At 44.9% G+C, this 24,054-nt stretch overlaps 1 protein-coding gene across 2 annotated transcripts; it reads left to right on the forward strand.

Annotated features, from left to right (window-relative positions):
- Window positions 1-2,453: 2,453 nt before the first annotated feature.
- On the forward strand, window positions 2,454-23,097 carry LOC147439560 (chaperone protein ClpB2, chloroplastic-like). 2 transcript variants are annotated; one of them, XM_086485372.1, is made up of 6 exons: window positions 2,454-2,918; window positions 3,357-3,575; window positions 21,702-21,954; window positions 22,041-22,236; window positions 22,720-22,870; window positions 22,960-23,097. In XM_086485372.1, exons 1-5 carry the CDS (start codon window positions 2,592-2,594, stop codon window positions 22,745-22,747), a joined length of 1,023 nt encoding a protein of 340 aa, XP_086341498.1. In that variant the 5' UTR covers window positions 2,454-2,591; the 3' UTR covers window positions 22,748-22,870; window positions 22,960-23,097. The 2 variants fall into 2 exon arrangements, with proteins under 2 accessions (XP_086341498.1, XP_086341499.1); XM_086485373.1 differs by having other exon boundaries at window positions 21,717-21,954.
- The last annotated feature ends 957 nt before the right edge of the window (window positions 23,098-24,054 follow it).

The following is a 24,054-nucleotide window of genomic DNA, read 5'->3' on the forward strand; positions in this document are numbered from 1 at the left end:
ATTCCTTCTGACTTTGAATACTTGCCCATAGCCTCCCTCGCCAAGAGATCCTATTATCTCCATATTGGATATGGTGACCATGGACAACCTCGTACTATCAATATTGCTGCATGCTGTCTCCAAGGGCGGCCATTCCTGCGCTTCTTTGGTTACAACCAAGGGAGTCCTAATCTGCATGGCCGCCAGCTCGTACTGTTGCTGAGCATTATAACCCATCATGATCTCTCTCTCAGATTTAGGTTTAGGTGCAACAATAAGATCGTCGCGATGAATACCAGCTACTTGAGCTGACAGAGGCCAGCAAATGCTCTTGCTACTGCTGCTCGACGCACGATATGCAGTAGGAGAGGATGGCGTCCGCCATCTTGCATCGGAGTAGTACGTTGAGCATCCGGTAGACGCACTACCTTTGTGGTACTATAAATGCTGCCTTTTTCATGGTTGTGCTTCACAATATGCTCCTTCGACGACGTGCAGATACCAATGCCTCCCCTGTTGTTGTTGGGCTTTGCATGCCTCTGCCGTGCATGCGCGGTCGCTGCTTGTTGTGATGTTGTAGTACTGTTTTGTAGAGTAGAGCGCGGGTCATGCTTGACCACCCAATATTGGAATACTCCACGTGTAGGAGCTACTGCAGCTATCTGACCAACAGTCTTGGCTTTGATTTGGTCGTGGACACGCAAACTACGGTTGTTGACTGCAATGGTCTTATATTGGTAGCCGTCGGAGCAGTATTGGACGGCTGCTTGTCAGAGCGGTGCTTATTCACCTTCCGATTCCTACGGGTCATTATAGCTGGGCCTTGATCAGTAATGATCAAACTACTTACTGGAGCTGATAGTGTAGAGACGTATCTGATGATTATGGCAAGCTTATCTGATGTATCTGATACAGGTGCTACTCGCTGCTATCTACATTGACAATGATGCACGCTAATTAGCAGCAACCACATGATCATCTCACCCAGCACAGTACTAAGCTGGCCGACAGGCTAGCTGGGAAAGGAGGCTGTCGAGATCAAGACATTCGGGCTATATGAGCAGTTAAATAACTAGAGGGCCTGACCGGAGATACCTCAACTGCATCTAGTAGTCCCTTGATCCATCACCCCTTTAGTTTTCATACCTTTGCCTGCAACTTGCCGATATGCTAATTGTTGCTACGACCAGCTATGATTTTGTAATGTCCTATTAACCTTGCCGATATTGCTAAGAGCATCATTGACAATACTCACGACCAAGTTATTGCAACATTATGTCCTCATGAAATAACATAAGATGCCACAAATGTTAAATCAAAATTTTCAAAGGTTAACATTAAATCAAACAGAGCACCCAAACAACCTGATATTGTGAGACCTCTTAGGAAATCACCAAAGCATGAGACTTCTAAAGTATATAGCAGGTGGTTTAGCTTTTTTCATGCTTTTTCTTTTTCTGTTTAGAATGGGTAGGCCAATTCCAACTGACCTGATTGAGCAGCAGATAGAATTTGAGACTGCAATGTATAAGTTGCAATTCTACCTTTACCCAAATTTTCAAGAGCAGGTGCTCAGACGTTATATCATAAATGGAGTGAGTTCATTCCATGGCCAGTTCAACCACCTACCCCATGGCATCCACATTACATTACTTGGAATACACTCGATCGACAAATCACCACATCGACATCGCCGTACTGGCTAGTTGCTCCACAAAAAACCATTGTATGTTGTTCGTACAGATTGCGGACATGCTCGCCCACTCGAGACTATAGAAATAAATTACTCTAATGTGGTCCCCAACCACCTTCAGCCAGCTAAACAATTCGTTTCATGCTACTTTCCTGACAACCAGTTAACCACACGGGCAACTTTGAAGAGCATCTTACCTATATAGCCCTCTGTTCCTACATCAAAAACTCCCATTGATATGTGTAGTTACCTTGTCCTCCTCCTTTTCTCCACAAAAGTTTTGTCCATTGCATAGTAAAGCAGTCATTGCCTGCTACGTTTCAAGGTCTTCCCAACTCTCTCTTGCTTAGTTCCATTCTTAATTCATCAACATTTTTTTTGCATACTCTCTACATCAAATCGTTTCAGTGACTTATACTCACTTAGGATAATAATATTTGTGCAAAACAAATAATAAGCTCTCTCTCTCTCTCTCTCACACACACACACACATACACACAACTTTCATTTCTACGTTCTTCTTTACAGATGTATACTCTTGTTCAGTGCTTCCATGAGAACAAAATAGTAAATACAATCTTGTACGTATCAGCGACTTCTACTCACTTAGGGTAACAACATTTCTGAAAAACAAATAATAAGCGCACGCAGGTGCTCTCTCTCTCTCTGCCCTTTTACTTCTATGTTCTTGTTTACTAAATGTATAGTCTTGTTCAATGCTTCGATGAGAAGAAAATAGTAATTACAATACTGCCCTTGGAGTCGTGCAGGCTAACGAAGCACTCTAGTTTAAAATGATGTGAGGACCAAATTACATGCCTGTGTTCGTTCACCAAGCACACCATCGAGACACGCGCACACACACAAACACACACAGACTGTGAGTCCGTGACACAGTCATCTTTTCTGCTCTTTCCTCATGGCCATACCTGGTGTGTTGCGAACAGACATGGCTTCTCTAAGTTCCGGCGTTGCTTCCGTGCACCGGCCTTCTTCTTCCTCTGCTTCCACGGCTTCAACATCTTCTCCATGTCTGCGCATCTCGCCAAGCAACAGACACTCCGTGAAAGTGTCGTGCTCAATACAGCGGGGGCGAGCTGTACTGCCAAGTAGGAGGAAAGATGGCATTTTTAATAGCTTCTCGGGCCTTCGACCTGCTCATCTTACGTCAAATAGGCAGCTGAGGCCTTTTAGCAGGTGCGACAGGAGAAGTGGGGCTGGAACAATTCGCTGTGATGCAGGCAAAGTAAGCATCCGTCATCTACGTTCAACTGTGCCATGTTGATTGTGAAGTGAATGGATTAGGCAATTCTGATAACCTTCTGGATCAGGTATTGAAAATTTGTGTTGAATTGACTACAAAGTACGATCAAACATACTTACTGTTATTTCACGTAGACTATGCTGTCCCAAGGGGTTGTGAGATGTGTGCTGGCTGACACTTCCCTCAATGTGAATGGCCCTAGCTCAGCATGACTCTTTGCCATGTCTTCAATGAGGAAGCAGTCGATTGGTAGTTGTGTGTCTGTATATGCATGCCCTAATTGTGCTTTGATTAGTACATTGTTTGAAAAAAGTCCTTAACTATTTAAATAAATGGGCCATTTGTCGTTTTTGTTGTGTGCTAGTGATTTTCTTGTGGGTCTTTTTGGTTGTTTGACGGTCTTCACTTCATGCTTTGCAGATAACACAGGGTGACTTCACTGATATGGCGTGGCAAGCTGTGGTTGCATCACCAGAGGTTGCCAAGGAGAGTAAGCAACAGATTGTGGAGACTGAGCATTTGATGAAGGCTTTATTAGAACAAAGAAATGGGGTCGCTAGGAAGATATTTGCTAAAGCTGGGGTTGATAATACTTCACTGCTTCAAGCGACTGACAAATTTATTCAATGGCAGCCAAAAGTAAGTCACGTGCCTCAGCATACTGTAGGCATAGCAGGTCTTCTTTGAGTTGCTCTTTTGTTAGTAGGTAGAAGATGGTGGAACCGGCCTGTTTAATCCAAAAAGGGCGGTAGACCTTAAACTTAAACCTTATTTGCTTTCACCCATTTAATTTGTCGCCCACTTTACCTGTACTTTCAAGACACAACAAAGGGGAAAGGGATACAGGATGCTAGATTGCACCTGTATGAGAAGACTGACACCAGATTGGTCCCTAAATAGGCGTCCCTTTCGGTATTTCTTATTCTTTAAAAGAGAGAATAAACGCTGTGGTTCCCTACAAGCTGCCCCGCACAACCTTGGCTGAATTTCAACTGTTCTGGCCTGATTTCAGCAGCATAACTGTACTAGGACCCTTCATAGTCAGTATTCCCACGCATTGGATAACTTTTTCGATGCATACGGACACTTTGCAAAACCTGGTGAGGTATTAGGGTCCGTTTAGGGCCAAAACCCTTAACCTGCAAAAATACACAGCAGGCTGTAATTCACTGTTTCGGGCTCCGTTTTGCGTGCTGGTCGCATCCGTAGCAAGTCCTCGAGCTCCCGCACCTGTAGGGTTACTTGCCCTTTGAATCGGACGAGATTTCTCACGTGAAACCTCTCCGAATCACCTATACCTGCGGGGGATTAGCCGCTAGCTAATCCAATATTTGTGCAAGAGGCTCTTGCCTCGGCAATCGCGCATGAACCCACACAATTGTACATTGGTCAATTGAAAAGCCCAGTAGAGGGGCATAATATACTGCCATAGGGAAGATAGAGGGCAATGCGTAGCGTGCAGGGCATCGCTCTTGGCATCGCACTGTACATAAGAGGGAAAGGAAGCACTCTATAGCTCTCAACATGTGACAGAAAACTGAAAATGAGTCCTCCCTTCTCTAAAATCAGCGCCACTTCTTCATGCAGGAGGAAAGTGCACAAAAATGTGCCACTTGGTACATTTACAGGCTATTTTCCGTTTCGGGGTTGTCGCCTAAAAATCTCCCGACCGGTTGCCTAGTTGACTTCACGGCAGAGTAATAACATGTTCTCCTTGTCATTCCGGAGATAATGACGCGAATACATTTTCAGGTCCCAAAATAACAGTTCCCTAAATTTTAGGAGATGCTGCCATTGTATCTTTCTAGGTCATTTGACCCTCTTTGTATACTGTAGCCACACCAAGAACTGAAATGTAGCTTCTGTAGCAAAGGATTCCACTTTGGCTAGTCAATGACCCCACTTTGGCTAACCATAGTCCTTGTCTAACCTTTGTGCTCTGTTGTCCTCAGGCCTGGACTCCCTCTGAACAAGTCCACACTAGCTATGCAATGTAGGGCAGTTAGATTTCCCGAGGGGTGTCTCCAAAAAGTGAAAATGAATAAATAATAAGAAAGAAATCAACAAAAAGGATAGATAGCGGTCACACGCTGGTGATATACCCCCCTCTTGAAATCTCAAACGTCCTCGTTTGCATCTATGTCGTACATGCTCACAGTCAACACTGGTGTATTCAACACCTGTCGACACATGTACGACACATACATGCTGATTGTCAACCTTGGTGTATTCAACACCTCTTGGACACATGTATTGCCTGCGTGTGAACCGTGTCCCAATGACATAGTGGTAGCTTCGCACTCTGCCATTGCTTTGAGTCATTAACTTTCAAATGACAAAATGGTAGCTACGCATTTTGCCACTGTCTTTTAGTACACGTTGGATCCAGTAACACTTTCGAGCATACTGAAACCGGCCTGTTCAATCCAAAAAGGGCGGTAGACTTTACTTTAAACCTTGATTTAGCTTTCACCCATTATTAGTCGTCTATTTTACCTGTACTTTCAAGACACAACAAAGGGGAGAGGGATACAGGCTGCTAGATTGCACCTGTATGAGTAGACGGACACCAGATTGGCCCCTAACTTAGGCGCCCCTTTCGGTATTTCTTTATTGTTCAAAAGAGGGAATAAACGCTGTGGTTCCTACAAGCTGCCCCGCACAAACTCGGCTGAATTTCCACTGTTCCAGCCCGATTTCGGCAGCATAACTGACCGACTTTCCCGACGCATACGGGCACTTTACAAAACCTGGCGAGAATCTGCAGCACGCTGAATTCTCTGTTTTCAGCCCTGAAAATGCGCCAGATCACCTGTACAGCGGTCCCCTTGCCTCCCCGAACCTCCTGGGGGTATTAGGGTCCGTTTAGGGCCAAAACCCTAAACCTGCAAAAATACACAGCAGGCTGTAATTCACTGTTTCGGGCTCCGTTCTGCGTGCCGGTCGCATCCCTAGCAAGTCCTCGAGCTCCCGCACTTGTAGGGCTACTTGCCCTTTGAATCGGACGAGATTTCTGGCGTGAAACCTCTCCGAATTCACCTGTACCTGCGGGGGGATTAGCCGCTAGCTAATCCAGTACCTGTGCAAGAGGCTCTTGCCTCGGCAATCGCGCATGAACCCACACAACTGTACATTGGTCAAATGAAGAGCCCACTAGAGGGGCATAACATACTGCCAAAGGGGAGAGAGAGGGCAGTGCGTAGCGTGCAGGGCATCACTCCTGGCACCGCACTGTGCATAAGAGGGAAAGCAAGCACTCCATAGCTCTTAACCTGTGACAAATCTGAAAATGAGGCTCTCCCTCCTTCAAATTCAGCGCCACTTCTTGTTGCATGAGGCAAGTGCACCAGAATGTGCCACTTGGCACATTTACAAGCATTTTCCCGATTCAGGGTTGCCGCCTAAAAATCTCCCAACCGGTTGCCCAGTTGACTTCACGGCAGAGTAAGAAAATGTTCCCTTTGTCATTCCGGAGGTAATGACGTCAACACATTTTCAGGTCCCAAAATAGCAGTTCCCTAAATTTTAGGAGATACTGCCATTGTATCTTTCTAGGTCATCCGACCCTCTTTGTACACTGCGGCCACATCCAGAACTGAAATGTAGCCTCTGTAGCAAAGGATTCCACTTTGGCTAGTCAATGACCCCACTTGGCTAACCATAGTCCTTGTCCAACCTTAGTGCTCTATTGCCCTCAGGCCTGGACTCCCTCTGGACAGTTCCACACTAGCTATGCAATGCAGGGCAGTTAGATTTCCCGAGGGGTGTTTCCAAAAAGTGAAAGTAAATAGGTAATAAGAAAGAAATCAACAAAAAGGATAGATAGTAGTCACACGCTGGTGACATACCCCCCTCTTGAAATCTCAAACGTCCTCGTTTGCATCTATGTCGTACATGCTTACTGTCAACACTGATGTATTCAACACCTGTCAACACATATAGGACACATACATGCTCATTGTCAACCCTGGTGTATTCAACACCTCGTCGACTCATGTATTGCCTGCGTGTGAACCCTGTCCCAATGACATAGTGGTAGCTGCGCACTCTGCCATTGCTTTGAGTCACTAACTTTCCAATGACAAAATGGTAGCTGCACATTTTGCCACTGTCTTATAGTACACGTTGGATCCCGTAACACTTTCGAGCATACCCAAACCGACAGTTTAAGAATGCAGTTACACATGTACTCTTCAATAGAAGCAATCACTGTATCCTTGACAAACTGACAAGAAATTCTCACTTCTATAGCACTAACCAAACTTTTGGACATTCCATAAGAGCAATTGCCAAACTGACAATCTGTACAGCTCTAACATTCATGTAACAGGTATTTGATTTGAGCTCACTTTAAATACCATGTACATCATTTGTTTCAGAAGGCATTGTCACACTGACAATCCATTTAGCTTTGAAACTCAAGGGGTCAAGGTAGGTTGCAAATCGAAGGCTTCCAGGTAAAGTGATAACACAGTTGGTGACTCTGCAAGTTCACCTTCTTCCATCCACTTAGCATCCATTGGTGGATAGTTTCTGAACTTTACCAAGTAACGCCTAGCAACCTTGCCTTTCACTTTCCTTTCTTTGTGTGCCAAAATCTGTTCCGGGACCAAGATCTCGTCAAGTTCCTCGACTTCCGGCTGATCTTCAGCTGGCATATCTTCTGGCACATCACCCACATACGGTCTGAGAAGACTCACATGAAACGCATTGTGAATCTTCCAACTGTCAGGCAATTTCAGCCTATATGCAACATCACTGATTATGTCGCACACTTGAAAAGGCCCATATTAACGCATGCTGAGCTTTGGAAACAGTCTTTCCTTGCCCTTCATCTTCTTTAACCTTGCCTTTTCAAAGCGTAAAAGCACCCAATCACCAAGTGAATATACCACTTCACGACGGTGACGATCAGCTGCTTTCTTTTGCTTTGCCTGAGTCCTTTCTAAGGCCACTTTGACCTTCTTGTACATTTCATCCATGTCCTGAACATACTTATCTGCTTCAAATATCTTGTCCTTTGTATGCAGTATGGGAGGAACTTTCTTGCCACCTTCAACTATCTCAAAAGGTGCCTTGCCAGTTGATGAATGCACTGTATTATTGTATGCATACTCCACCAATGGCAAATACTGCTCCCACTTTCCTTTATGCTCTGACACATAGCACTTCAGCAGATCTAGGACAGTAGAATTTGCCTCTTCTGACTGCCCATCTGTTTGAGGATGAAATGACGAAGAGAATTTGAGCGTGGTACCCATATTCTCAAACAAGCCTTTCCAGAACAAACTAGTCATGCGTGGATCATGGTCGCTAATAATCGACTGTGGCATGCCATGATACTTGAAAATATTGCTCATAAACAAGCGTGCCATCTGATCTGGCTTTATCTTCTTCCTGACAGGAATAAAATGAGCCCGTTTGCTGAATCTGCAAATAATGGTCCAAATACCATCATTTCCTGTCTGCGTTCTCGGAAGATCAAAGATAAAATCCATAGCAATACTTTCCCATGGTTTATCTGGAATAGGTAGTGGTTGTAATAACCCTGGTGCCTTTTGCCTGTCAAACTTGACCTTTTGGCATATTAGGCATTCTCGCACAAAGGCATCCACATCCCTTCTCAATGTAGGCCAATAGAAGAATGTCTCTACCGCTTTAACTGTAGCATCGATACCACGATGCCTTGCATACGGTGGGACATGACTCTCTTCCATAACTTTGCGTCGCAATGGCTTTGTGACACACAATTTGCCATGCATCATCATGAACCCGTCTTTAAGAAGATAGTGTTCATGATGTTGTCCATCCATTAGTTGCTCGAAGACCCTTGCAAAATCTTCATCATTTGCATACTGTTCTCTCATATCATCAAGTTCATGATGATAAGGAATCGACACAGCTGAAATTTGTGGCTTCCTTGACAAGGCATCAGCCACAACGTTCTTCTTGCCTTCTACATGCACAATCTGAAAATGGAACATGGACAAGATATTTGCCCATCGCATATGCTTCTCAGATAACTTTGTCTGTGTCAAGAAGTATCGCAAGGTCTGATGATCCGTTTGGACAACGAAATCTGCACCTAGCAGGTAGTGTTTCCAACTTAAGAGCGCATGAATCACAGCCAGTAATTCTTTCTCATAGACCTGCATGGTCATCTCTGGCCCTTGCAAAATTCTGCTCTCATAGGCTACTACCCTGCCATCTTGCATTAGCACAGCACCAATGCTACTACCGCAGGCGTCGCATTGGACCACAAATGACTTCCTAAGATGTGGCAACACAATGACTGGATCTGAAGTCATCTTTTCCTTTAAGAGATTAAAAGCTGAAATCTCTTTTTGTGTCCATCTAAAGGTGACTGCCTTCTTTTGAAGAGCATGTAAAGGTGAAGCAATCTCAGCGAAATTTCGGATAAACCTTCTGTAATAGGAGCATAGTCCCAAGAAGCTTCGGACATCATGCACCGTCTTCAAATTTGGCCATGACTTGATCACTTCAACTTTTGCAGGATCCATTCTGACACCATCGTTTGAGACAATGTGTCCCAGAAAGTGAATCTCTTCCAGAAAAAACTCACTTTTCTTTGCATTGATGAGCAACCTATGACTGCGTAGCTCTTTGAACACAATGGCCAAGTGATGCCTATGCTCCTCTTCATTCTTTGAGTAGACTATCATGTCATCAAAGAATGTACCAACAAACTGCTGGTGTGGACGGAAAATTCTGTCCATCATTCTATTGAACGTAGCAGGAGCATTTGTGAGACCAAAGGGCATCACTAAAAATTCGTAAAGGCCAAACGTTGTTCTAAAAGCAGTCTTGTGCACATCCTCTGATCTAATGCGGATCTGATGGTACCCACTCTTTAGATCTATCCTGCTAAACATAGCTGCTCCTTCTAATTTGTCCATAATATCATCAATTCTAGGTATAGGAAACCTATTCTTGATGGTATTCTTGTTCAGTGCACGGTAGTCGATGCACATACGCCATGAGCCATCCTTTTTCTGCACCAACAACACTGGAGAACAGAATGGAGATGAACTGGGCTGAATCAGCCCCTTTTCTAACAGCTCCTGTACTTGGCCCATTATCTCTTTCTGCTGAGCCGCACTAACCCTGTACGGAGGCTTATTTGGTGGGCTACAGCCTGGCACCAAATCTATCGCATGGTCCTCGGGTCTCTCTGGCGGTAATTGAGACGGTAATGAATTGGAAAAACAGTCACTATACTGTTGTAAAAACATTGACCTTTCTTTATCTAGCACAGATAAATTTGATTCATCACAATCTGACACTTCACGTGCAAAAACCAAGTACGCAGAAAGATGCTTTTTCATTACAGAAGTAATAGCAGAAGCTGATACAGTAGGAATAGACTCCCCTTTAAGCTTTACATCCAGAATGTGAGTCTTTCCCCTGCTCTGTACAGTGATCTTTTTGTTGTAGGCATCCATGATTCCCTGTACACGAAACAACCAAGGAATACCTAACAACACATCACATCCGTCCAGTGGCATGATGTAAAATTCTTCAGCATCTATATAGGACTGGATATGTAGACGCAACTTTCCAATGATGGGTGTCACAGCCTCTGTATGGCCAGGACATGCCAAACCTGCCTCTGCTGTATACCCCATCTCTTCAGGTCTGATTCCCAACTTTGAAGCCAATTCTGGGGAAATGAAGTTGGCTTTGGCACCTGGATCAAAGAAGATAAGCACTGTTTGATCCCTGACCTTTCCCCATGCTCTGCAAAGTTCACTTGCATCTGAATTTGGCTTGTCGCCCACCATATCTGGCACTAGACCAGCCATGGGCTTCTTTCCCTTCCTGTCCTCCTTGTCTTCAGAATCAGCTGGCCTTTTCTTTGTAGGACAGTTGTAAGCAATGTGGCCAGGCTGCTCACATATAAAGCATTTGTTCTCTGTCCTCAGGACCTTCTTTTGCTCTTCTGACTTGCGAGGAAAACGTCTTTTCCATTTCTTTGCTGGTCCTTTTTCTGATTCAGCCGTAGCTTTGTCTTTCCCTGCGTTGGCTGACTCCTGAGTCCCTTTAGGAGCCTCATTGGGAACGTGCTTCTTGGCTGAATTTTTCTTGCCTGATCCTGCCTTGACGCCAGTGTTAAATTCACAATCTTCTCCCTTGAGCAAACCATTGCCAGTGTTTGCTACCTCGATGAGCTGCGTCAAAGTAGTGACTTTTGTCTTCGTGCAGTATTTTCTCAATCCTTTGGGTAGGCCACAACAGTATTTTTCAATCTGTTCTGTCAATGGCACAAACCTATAGGAAGTTACTGGAAGTAGAGCTTTCCAAAACTTCCGATTGTAATCATCCAGATTTTTGCAAGTGGCAGCATTAAGCTGGTGCCATTCTGTCATGACATCTGCTTCGAAATCATCAGATAACCATGCTGCTGCAAAAATCTGCTTGAAGTAAATCCATGTGGACGGAGCTTGCCCTTGAAGCAATAAAGTTGTCCACCATTGTCCCGCATTCCCTGTCAAGAAAGTGGCTGCCTTGCGGACCTTTGAAGCCTCTGTGAAGTTTCCCCCTGCATAGGCCTTATCAAACTGCTGGAGGAATGAAAGAGCCTTCTTCCTGTCATCAAACCCTGTAAAGGTCGTGAATGACACACCTTTGCCACCTTCTTTGTACGGAGTTGGCCTCTCCAGCGGCGTTAAATTGTCATATGGAAGTGACTGAAACATGGGAACACTAATAGGGTTCATCTGTGTTCCCTGGCCGCTATTAACTTGACCTGGAAATGCCATATTTGGCTGCTGATTTGTAATTCCAGCCATACCAAAATTTGCTTGTGGCATCCCAAATTGTCCCTGAGTGCTCTGAAACCCTGGTTGCATACCCATGACACTGTACATGGGGTTAGGCATCATCGTTTGAGCACCCCCAAACACTGTTCCTGGCGTATAAAACTGATTTCCAGGTGCATGACCAGCCATGCTCTGAAATACCGATCCACCTCCAAAATAGCCAGGGTGTACTGAAGGTGGTGGGAAGACCTGTTGCATAGCCTGTAGGTTGCTTCCCTGCCCATTAGAACCAGCTATAGGCTGTTGAAAGGTGGCGGGCTGAATTGGTACAGCTTGAAAGACTGGCATCTCAGCCACCTGTTCTTGCACCTTAGGCATAGGTTGTGGAGACTGCATATTCTCCGTCAAGTGTACAGGTGTTTCCATTGACTGTGCGGTATGAATCACCTGTGCTCGAGCCTTAACAGGCTTTTGAATATGATCCAGTGACCCAACTTGCTGAGACGGAACAGGAGGTTGCAGAAAGGCTAAAAACCTTGGGTTCTGCATTACTTGTGTGAACATAGCCACAGCAGTAGCCAACTGGGTCCTGAATATATCATCATCAGTCTGTGGTGGTCTTGAAGACTCACCCACTTCATGTGTCTGTTGACCCTGTGAAGAGGAAACCTCTTCAGTCACATCATCTGGTCTGTCAGCCATAATTGCAATTCCTTGTGTCTGGTCTATGATCCCTTGTGTCTTTAAGCCCAAAACTGACCAAGGCTCACTTCTATAGGAAAAAGTGATTTAATCCCGTCGATGGAACCATGAAACCGGCCTGTTCAATCCAAAAAGGGTGGTAGACTTTACTTTAAACCTTGATTTAGCTTTCACCCATTATTAGTCGTCTATTTTACCTGTACTTTCAAGACACAACAAAGGGGAGAGGGATACAGGCTGCTAGATTGCACCTGTATGAGTAGATGGACACCAGATTGGCCCCTAACTTAGGCGCCCCTTTCGGTATTTCTTTATTGTTCAAAAGAGGGAATAAACGCTGTGGTTCCTACAAGCTGCCCCGCACAAACTCGGCTGAATTTCCACTGTTCCAGCCCGATTTCGGCAGCATAACTGACCGACTTTCCCGACGCATACGGACACTTTACAAAACCTGGCGAGAATCTGCAGCACGCTGAATTCTCTGTTTTCAGCCCTGAAAATGCGCCAGATCACCTGTACAGCGGTCCCCTTGCCTCCCCGAACCTCCTGGGGGTATTAGGGTCCGTTTAGGGCCAAAACCCTAAACCTGCAAAAATACACAGCAGGCTGTAATTCACTGTTTCGGGCTCCGTTCCGCGTGCCGGTCGCATCCCTAGCAAGTCCTCGAGCTCCCGCACCTGTAGGGCTACTTGCCCTTTGAATCGGACGAGATTTCTGGCGTGAAACCTCTCCGAATTCACCTGTACCTGCGGGGGGATTAGCCGCTAGCTAATCCAGTACCTGTGCAAGAGGCTCTTGCCTCGGCAATCGCGCATGAACCCACACAACTGTACATTGGTCAAATGAAGAGCCCACTAGAGGGGCATAACATACTGCCAAAGGGGAGAGAGAGGGCAGTGCGTAGCGTGCAGGGCATCACTCCTGGCACCGCACTGTGCATAAGAGGGAAAGCAAGCACTCCATAGCTCTTAACCTGTGACAAATCTGAAAATGAGGCTCTCCCTCCTTCAAATTCAGCGCCACTTCTTGTTGCATGAGGCAAGTGCACCAGAATGTGCCACTTGGCACATTTACAAGCATTTTCCCGATTCAGGGTTGCCGCCTAAAAATCTCCCAACCGGTTGCCCAGTTGACTTCACGGCAGAGTAAGAAAATGTTCCCTTTGTCATTCCGGAGGTAATGACGTCAACACATTTTCAGGTCCCAAAATAGCAGTTCCCTAAATTTTAGGAGATACTGCCATTGTATCTTTCTAGGTCATCCGACCCTCTTTGTACACTGCGGCCACATCCAGAACTGAAATGTAGCCTCTGTAGCAAAGGATTCCACTTTGGCTAGTCAATGACCCCACTTGGCTAACCATAGTCCTTGTCCAACCTTAGTGCTCTATTGCCCTCAGGCCTGGACTCCCTCTGGACAGTTCCACACTAGCTATGCAATGCAGGGCAGTTAGATTTCCCGAGGGGTGTTTCCAAAAAGTGAAAGTAAATAGGTAATAAGAAAGAAATCAACAAAAAGGATAGATAGTAGTCACATGCTGGTGACACATACCCAAACCTACAGTTTAAGAATGCAGTTACACATGTACCCTTTAATAGAAGTAATTACTGTATCCTTGATAAACTGACAAGAAATACTCACTTCTATAGCACTAACCACACTTTTGGACATTGCGTAAGAGCAATTGCCAAACTGACAATCTATACAGCTCTAACATTCATGTAACATGTACTTGATTTGAGCTTACTTTAAATACCATGTACATCATTTCTTTCAGAAGCCATTGTCATACTGACAATCCATGTAGCTTTGAAAGTCAAGGGGTCAAGGTAGGTTGCAAATAGAAGGCTTCAAGATAAAGTGATAACACAGTTGGTGACTTTGCAAGTTCACCTTCTTCTATCCACTTAGCATCCATTGGTGGATAGTTTCTGAACTTCACCAAGTAACGCCTAGCAACCTTGCCTTTCACTTTTCTTTCTTTATGTGCCAAAATCTGTTCCGGGACCAAGATCTTGTCAAGTTCCTCGACTTCCGGCTGATCTTCAGCTGGCATATCTTCTGGCACATCACCCACATAGGGTCTGAGAAGACTCACATGAAACGCATTGTGAATCTTCTAACTCTCAGGCAATTTTAGCCTATATTCAACATCACTGATTATGTCGCATACTTGAAAAGGTCCATAGTAACGCATGCTGAGCTTTGGAAATAGTCTTTCCTTGCCCTTCATCTTCTTTAACCTTGCCTTTTCAAAGCGTAGAAGCACCCAATCACCAAGTGAATATACCACTTCACGACGGTGACGATCAGCTGCTTTCTTTTGCTTTGCCTGAGTCTTTTCTAAGGCCACTTTGACCTTCTTGTACATTTCATCCATGTCCTGAACATACTTATCTGCTTCAAATATCTTGTCCTTTGTATGTAGTATGGGAGGAACTTTCTTGCCACCTTCAACTATCTCAAAAGGTGCCTTGCCAGTTGATGAATGCACTGTATTATTGTATGCATACTCCACCAATGGCAAATACTGCTCCCACTTTCCTTTATGCTCGGACACGTAGCACTTCAATAGATCTAGGACAGTAGAATTTGCCTCTTCTAACTGCCCATCTCTTTGAGAATGAAATGACGAAGAGAATTTGAGCGTTGTGCCCATATTCTCAAATAAGGCTCTCCAGAACAAACTTGTCATGCGTGGATCACGGTCGCTAACAATCGACTGTGGCATGCCATGATACTTGAAAATATTGCTTATAAACAAGCGTGCCATCTGATCTGGCTTTATCTTCTTCCTGATAGAAATAAAATGAGCCTGCTTGTTGAATTTGCAAATGATGGTCCAAATACCATCGTTTCTTGTCTGCGTTCTCGGAAGATCAAAGATAAAATCCATAGCAATACTTTCCCATGGTTTATCTGGAATAGGTAGTGGTTGCAATAACCCTGGTGCCTTTTGCCTGTCAAACTTGACCTTCTGGCATATTAGGCATTCTCGCACAAAGGCATCCACATCTCTTCTCAATGTAGGCCAGTAGAAGAATGTCTCAACCACTTAACTGTAGCATCGATACCACGATGCCTTGCATACGGTGGGACATGACTCTTCCATAACTTTGCGTCGCAATGGCTTTGTGACACACAATCTGCCATGCATCATCATGAACCCATCTTTGAGAAGATAGTGTTCATGACGTTGTCCATCCATTAGCTGCTCGAAGACCCTTGCAAAATCTTCATCATTTGCATACTGTTCCGTTATATCATCAAGTTCATGATGATAAGGAATTGACACAGCTGAAATTTGTGGCTTCCTTGAGAAGGCATCAGCCACAACGTTCTTCTTGCCTTCCACATGCACAATCTGAAAATGGAACATGGACAAGATATTTACCCATCGCATATGCTTCTCAGATAACTTTGCCTGTGTCAAGAAGTATCGCAAGGTCTGATGATCCGTTTGGACAACGAAATCTGCACCGAGCAGGTAGTGTTTCCAACTTAAGAGCGCATGAATCACGGCCTGCAGTTCTTTTTCATAGACTTGCATAGTCTTTTCTGGCCCTTGTAAGATTCTACTCTCATAGGCTACTACCCTGCTATCTTGCATTAGCACTGCACCAAAGCTACTACCGCAGGCGTCGCACTGGACCACAAATGACTTCCTAAGATCTGGCAACACAATGACTGGATCTGAAGTCATCTTTTCCATTAAAAGATTAAAAGCTGAAATCTCTTTTTGTGTCCATCTGAAGTGTGACTGCCTTCTTTTGAAGAGCATGTAAAGGTGAAGCAATCTCAGTAAAATTTCGGATAAACCTTCTGTAATAGGAGCATAGTCCCAAGAAGCTTCCGACATCGTGCACCGTCTTCAAATCTGGCCATGACTTGATCGCTTCAACTTTTGCAAGATCCATTCTGACACCATCTGTGAATCTCTTCCAAGAAAAATTCACTTTTCTTTGCATTGATGAGCAACATATGGCTGCGTAGCTCTTTGAACACAATGGCCAAGTGATGCCTATGCTCCTCTTCATTCTTTGAGTAGACTATCATGTCGTCGTAGAATGTACCAACAAACTGCTGGTGTGGACGAAAAATTTTGTCCATCATCCTATTGAACGTAGCAAGAGCATTTGTGAGACCAAAGGGCATCACTAAAAATTCGTAAAGGCCAAACGTCGTTCTAAAAGCAGTCTTGTGCACATCCTCTGATCTAATGCGGATCTGATGGTACCGACTCTTTAGATCTATCCTGTTAAACATAGCTGCTCCTAATTTGTCCAGAATATCATCAATTCTAGGTATAGGAAACCTATTCTTGATGGTATTCTTGTTCAGTGCACGGTAGTCGATGCACATACGCCATGAGCCATCCTTTTTCTGCACCAACAACACTGGAGAACAGAATGGAGATGAACTGGGTTGAATCAGCCCCTTTTCTAACAGCTCATGTACTTGGCTCATTATCTCTTTCTGCTGAGCCGCACTAACCCTGTATGGAAGCTTATTTGGTGGACTACTGCCTGGCACCAAATCTATCACATGGTCCTCGGGTCTCTCTGGCGGTAGTTGAGACGGTAATGAATCGGAAAAACAGTCACTATACTGTTGTAAAAACATTGACCTTTCTTTATCTAACACTTATAAATTTGATTCATCACAATCTGACACTTCACGTGCAAAAGCCAAGTACGCAGAAAGATGCTTTTTCATTACAGAAGTAATAGTAGAAGCTGATACAGTGGGAATAGACTCCCCTTTAAGCTTTACATCCAGAATGTGAGTCTTTCCCCTGCTCTGTACAATGATCTTTTTGTTGTAGGCATGCATGATTCTCGGTACATGAAACAACCAAGGAATACCTAGCAACACATCACATCCGTCCAGTAGCATGATGTAAAATTCTTCAGCATCTACATAGGATTGGATATGTAGGCACAACTTTCCGATGATAGGTGTCACAGCCTCTGTATGGCCAGGACATGCCAAACCTGCCTCTGCTGTATACCCCATCTCTTCAGGTCTGATTCCCAACTTTGAAGCCAATTCTGGGGAAATGAAGTTGGCTTTGGCACCTGGATCAAAGAAGATAAGCACTGTTTGATCCTTGACCTTTCCCCATGCTCTGCAAAGCTCACTTGCATTTGAATTTGGCTTGTCGCCCACCATATCTGGCTCTAGACCAGCCATGGGCCTCTTTCCTTTCCTGTCCTCCTTGTCTTCAGAATCAGCTGGCCTTTTCTTTTGAGGACAATTGTAAGCAATGTGGCCAGGCTGCTCACAGATAAAGCATTTGTTCTCTGACCTCAGGACCTTCTTTTGCTCTTCCGACTTGCGAGGAAAAAGTCTTTTCCATTTCTTTGCTGGTCCCTTTTCTGATTCAGCCGCAACTTTGCCTTTCCTTGCGTTCGCTGGCTCCTGAGTCCCTTTAGAAACCTCATTGGGAACGTACTTCTTCACTGAATTTTTCTTGGCTGATCCTTCCTTAACGCCAGTATTAAATTCACAATCTTCTCCCTTGAGCAAACCATTGCCAGTGTTTGCTACCTCGATGAGCTGTGTCAAAGTAGTGACTTTGGTCTTCGTGCAGTACTTTCTCAATCCTTTGGGTAGGCCACAACAGTATTTTTCAATCTGTTCTGTCAATGGCACAAACCTATAGGAAGTTACTGGAAGTAGAGCTTTCCAAAACTTCCGATTGTAGTCATCTAGATTCTTGCAAGTGGCAACATTAAGCTGGTGCCATTCTGTCATGACATCTGCCTCAAAGATAACCATGCTGTTGCAAAAATCTGCTTGAAGTAAATCCATGTGGAAGGAGCTTGCCCTTGAAGCAATAAAGTTGTCTACCATTGTCCTGCATTCCCTGTCAAGAAAGTGGTTGCCTTGCAGACCTTTGAAGCCTCTGTAAAGTTTCCCCCTGCATAGGCCTTGTCAAATTGCTGGAGGAATGAGAGAGCCTTCTTCCTGTCATCAAACCCTGTAAAGGTCCTGAATGTCACACCTTTGCCACCTTCTTTGTACGGAGTTGGCCTCTCCAACGGCGTTAAGTTGTCATATGGAAGTGATTGAAACATGGGAACACTGTTAGGGTTCATCTGGATTCTGTGTTCCTTGGCCGCTATTAAGTTCACTTGGAAATGCCATATTTGGCTGTTGATTTGTAATTCCAGCCATACCAAAATTTGCATATGGCATCCCAAATTGGCCCTGAGTGCTTTGAAACCCTGGTAGCATGCCCGTGACACCATACATGGGGTTAGGCATCATTGTTTGAGCACCCCCGAACACTGTTCTTGTCGTGTAAAACTGATTTCGAGGTTCATGAACAACCATGCTCTGGAATACCGATCCACCTCCAAAATAACCAGGGTGTACTGAAGGTGGTGGGAAGACTTGTTGCATAGCCTGTAGGTTGCTTCCTTGCCCATTAGAACTAGCTATAGGCTGCTGAAAGGTGGCTGGCTGAACTGGTACAGCTTGAAAGACTGGCATTTCAGCCACCTGTTCTTGCACCTTAGGCACAGGTTGTGGAGACTGCATGGTCTCCGTCAAGTGTACAGGTGTTTCCATTGATTCTGCAGTATGAATCACCTGTGCTTGAGCCTTAACAGGCTTTTGAATATGATCCAGTGACCCAACTTGCTGAGACGGAAAAGGAGGTTGCAGAAAGGCTAAGAACATCGGGTTCTGCATTACTTGTGTGAACATAGCCATAGCAGTAGCCAACTGGGTCTTGAATCACTGTAACAGGGAACGGGGGGAACATAGCCCAAACGTTCCGAAACGGCGTTCCGGACGAGTCCCGTTCCCGAAACGGAGATGGGAACGAAACGCCGTTCCGGAACGGGGTGTAACCGGAATGGTGTTCCAGAATGGGCAGAACATGAGGCGGAATGGCGAAACGCAGGGCGAAACAGGCAAAAGTAGGCATTTGGGGAAAACAATGGGCTTCTGGGGACAGATTTGCGGTTGTTCGGGGAACATATTTGGTGCAGTTTGAGGGTAGGTGTGGGGGTAGATTTGGGGTTGTTTAGGAGTTTATTCGGGACTAAGCTGAATGGAGGTAATTCAATCCGTGGACCGTTCCAGCCCCGTTCCCGTTCCGGCCCCCCCTCCTCCTCTCCGTTCCTGTCCCGTTCCGGACCCTCCCGTTCCCGTTCCGGGTAACTATGTCCTGAATATATCATCATCCGACTGTGGTGGTCTTGAAGACTCACCCACTTCATGTGTCTGTTGACCCTGCGAAGAGGAAACCTCTTCAGTCACATCATTTGGTCTGTCAGCCATAATTGCAATTTCCTGTGTCTGGTCTATGACCCCCTGTGTCTTCAAGCCCAAACTGACCAAGGCTCACTTCTATGGGAAAAAATGATTTAATCCCGGCGATGGAACCATGAAACCGGCCTGTTTAATCCAAAAAGGGCGGTAGACCTTAGACTTAAACCTTATTTGCTTTCACCCATTTAATTTGTCGCCCACTTTACCTGTACTTTCAAGACACAACAAAGGGGAAAGGGATAGAGGATGCTAGATTGCACCTGTATGAGAAGACTGACACCAGATTGGCCCCTAAATAGGCGCCCCTTTCGGTATTTCTTTATTCTTTAAAAGAGAGAATAAACGCTGTGGTTCCCTACAAGCTGCCCCGCACAACCTTGGCTGAATTTCAACTGTTCTGGCCCGATTTCGGCAGCATAACTGTACTAGGACCCTTCATAGTCAGTATTCCCACGCATTGGATAACTTTCCCGACGCATACAGACACTTTGCAAAACCTGGTGAGAATCTGCAGCACGCTGAATTCTTTGTTTTCTGCCCCGAAAATGCGCCAGATCACCTGAATAGCAGTCCCCTCGCGTCCCCGAACCTCCTAGGGGTATTAGGGTCCGTTTAGGGCCAAAACCCTTAACCAGCAAAAATACACAGCAGGCTGTAATTCACTGTTTCGGGCTCCGTTTTGCGTGCTGGTCGCATCCGTAGCAAGTCCTCGAGCTCCCGCACTTGTAGGGCTACTTGCCCTTTGAATCGGACGAGATTTCGCACGTGAAACCTCTCCGAATCACCTGTACCTGCGGGGGATTAGCCGCTAGCTAATCCAATATTTGTGCAAGAGGCTCTTGCCTCGGCAATCGCGCATGAACCCACACAACTGTACATTGGTCAATTGAAAAGCCCACTAGAGGGGCATAACATACTGCCATAGGGGAGAGAGAGGGCAGTGCGTAGCGTGCAGGGCATCACTCCTGGCACCGCACTGTACATAAGAGGGAAAGGAAGCACTCCATAGCTCTCAACCTGTGACAGAAGGAGGAAAGTGCACAGAAATGTGCACTTGGCACATTTACAGGCTATTTCCCGTTTCGGGGTTGCCGCCTAAAAATCTCCCGACCGGTTGCCTAGTTGACTTCACGGCAGAGTAATAACATGTTCCCCTTGTCATTCCGGAGATAATGACGCGAACACATTTTCAGGTCCCAAAATAGCAGTTCCCTAAATTTTAGGAGATGCTGCCATTGTATCTTTCTAGGTCATCTGACCCTCTTTGTACACTGCAGCCACACCAAGAACTGAAATGTAGCCTCTGTAGCAAAGGATTCCACTTTGGCAGTCAATGACCCCACTTTGGCTAACCATAGTCCTTGTCCAACCTTTGTGCTTTGTTGCCCTCAGGCCTGGACTCCCTCTGAACAGTTCGACACTAGCTATGCAATGTAGGGCAGTTAGATTTCCCGAGGGGTGTTTCCAAAAAGTGAAAATGAATAAATAATAAGAAAGAAATCAACAAAAAAGATAGATAAAAGTCACACGCTGGTGACAGATGGTACTCCTAGTTTTGATATCAAGAGCTTAATCCCTTCATAACTGGCGCTACATTTGATGTTTACCTTCAAATGAAGTGGAATTCCGTGAAAACAAGGAGGTGCGACTTATGGACCATGCCAGGTAGAATTAGAAAACCATTTCAGAAATCCAGTAGAACCGATTTCGAGAGAGAGTAGCATGTGACGAGAGGTAGTGCCAAATTGTGAGGGTAGGTGAATCCTGTGCTTCAAACTTCTGATAAAGAAACTTAAAGAGGTAGGGGAGATTTCCGAAACTATCAATACTGCAAAAGTATATCATATCAAGGTAGGTAGTCGATGCAAGCTAGATAGACAATTATGCGGTTTGCATGAGCCCACATTTGATTCTTTTGGAGATGCTTTTACCATGAGGCTATTTTTTGGTACGCTCATATCTTTCAGTCAGTATTCACGATGGTAACTTCCTTGACCAGCCTTCATCTGAACAGGTCATGGGTGATACTGGAGGATCTATGTTGGGCCGTGATATGGAGGCTCTTATTGACAGAGCCAGAGCTTTCAAGAAGGACAAGGGGGATTCTTTTATATCCGTTGAGCACTTGGTTCTTGCCTTTACACAAGACAAACGATTTGATCAGCAGGTATGCAAGGATTTCCAGATAAGTCTGAAAGCTCTTACTACAGCTGTACCAGCTATTCGAGGGACCCAGAAGGTTATTGATCAAGGTGGGTTTGTGGTAACAATGAAGGAGGGAAGTCATGCTTGCATTTTGAAACTCAGTATCAAGTTCTTGTCTCTCATTTTCCCACAGACCCCGAGGGTAAGTACGAAGCTTTGGAGAAGTATGGAAAGGATCTAACAGAGATGGCCAGACAAGGGAAGCTTGATCCTGTAATTGGAAGAGATGATGAGATTCGGCGATGCATCCAGATACTTTCGAGGAGGACAAAGAATAATCTGGTTTTGATAGGAGAGCCTGGAGTTGGAAAAACTGCAATTTCTGAAGGGTGAGCTGTGTTTCTGCCTTGTCCAGTGTCTCGTTAAGAGGATCCTTTTTTATGATGTGAATAAGTTTACTGAGGTCCAAGCTTTCTTATGAAAGAGAAAATGTGTTTGAGCACACTTTGACTGCATTTTTAGTGCTTATGCATGTTTCTCTTTATCAAGCAGACGTGGTGGCTATGCCGTGTTAGGGTATTTTGGCTGATGAATGCTTTCTTTTTCTATTGTGGCGGGTTGGCTCAGCGAATTGTTCAAGGAGATGTTCCCCAAGCATTAATGAATAGAAAAGTAAGAATGTGAAACTGTTGGTCGTACAGTGTGCCTCATTTGCACTTCCTATTCGATGTCTGGGAGCTTACGTACTCTGTTTCTGTCTTTGTTTTTGTCACTATGGAATGACTGGCTTTCAGTGGTATTATACATGACTGGCTTGCAGTGGTGTAATTTTGATACTGTGCTCACCTTTTGTCGATTGTCTTGTATGCCAGCTCATCTCCTTGGACATGGGAGCTCTGATAGCTGGTGCAAAATATCGTGGAGAGTTTGAAGACAGGCTAAAAGCTGTTTTGAAAGAAGTTACTGATTCAGATGGGCAAATTATTCTCTTTATCGATGAGATCCATACTGTTGTAGGAGCTGGTATGCAATCTTTTGAGATCCTATGGATCGCACAATTAGGCTAGCAGAATCTTGTGGAGTGTCACTAATTGTACTGATGTGTGATTCAGGTGCAACAAATGGAGCCATGGATGCAGGAAACCTGCTTAAGCCAATGCTTGGACGTGGGGAGTTAAGATGTATTGGAGCAACAACTCTTGATGAGTATAGGAAATACATAGAGAAAGATCCAGCATTAGAACGTCGTTTTCAGCAAGTCTACGTGGACGAGCCAAGTGTCGAAGACACTATATCCATTCTTCGAGGATTGCGCGAACGGTATGAGTTGCATCATGGGGTCAGAATCTCTGATAGTGCTTTGGTAGCAGCGGCGATACTTTCTGATTGTTACATCAGTGACAAGTTTCTTCCTGATAAAGGTAAGTGGCTGTTGGATTAGGTCTTTTGCAGTTAGTTTTTTGTAATACTGGAACTGGACAAGCTGAGTGTATTTTTTTTCTGTGGGGACAAAGGTGTATTGGGCTTCTTTAAATCAAGGTCTAGTTATTAGGGATGCAGAAATTAGGCTCGTAGTGAATAGATACTCCTGATAAAGGTAAGTGATTTGTACCATTGGAACTGGACAAGCTGAGTGTATCCTTTCAATTTGTCTGTGGGGACAAAGTTATATTGATTCTACCTACTCGCATACTCGCTCTTTTTGAAAATTCCATTAGTTCCGTAGATTCCCTTCCCCCCCTTTTTGTGAGCTAGGCTCCTGATCAAGATTCCCCCCTCACCTACCCTGATCGTCTGCTCCTTCCTCGCCCTCCTGCTGCTAATAAGACTTTGCTCGCGCGTGACTTGCGACAGCAAAGCTGTTGCTAATTGGACTATTTTCTTATTTTTAATGATTAATTTTTTTAAGGATATTTTATTATGTGCACTAAGAACTGTTAAAAGATTGTAGCTACAGGAACTGCCATCAGGAACGGGCAACTCTGATGTGTCATTTGATGGGTGACGGTAAACATCGCGAAGGAGTTTCCGTAAGTTCTGTGGAAAGGGCCGGGTTACGAGTGCCCCTGATGCGTCACATGATGGGTGACGGGTGCATCAGTAAGGGGGCATCCCGTAGGCTAAGGAGGAAATCCGAATTGAGTAAGAAAATACGCGTAAGAACGCAAGCACAAGAATAAAGATGGGTTCAATGAAGCTTTTTACGA

This window comes from Adiantum capillus-veneris, chromosome 16, assembly GCF_014529385.1.
Source record: "Adiantum capillus-veneris isolate H3 chromosome 16, ASM1452938v2, whole genome shotgun sequence".
In the NCBI taxonomy this organism is placed as follows: domain Eukaryota; kingdom Viridiplantae; phylum Streptophyta; class Polypodiopsida; order Polypodiales; family Pteridaceae; genus Adiantum; species Adiantum capillus-veneris.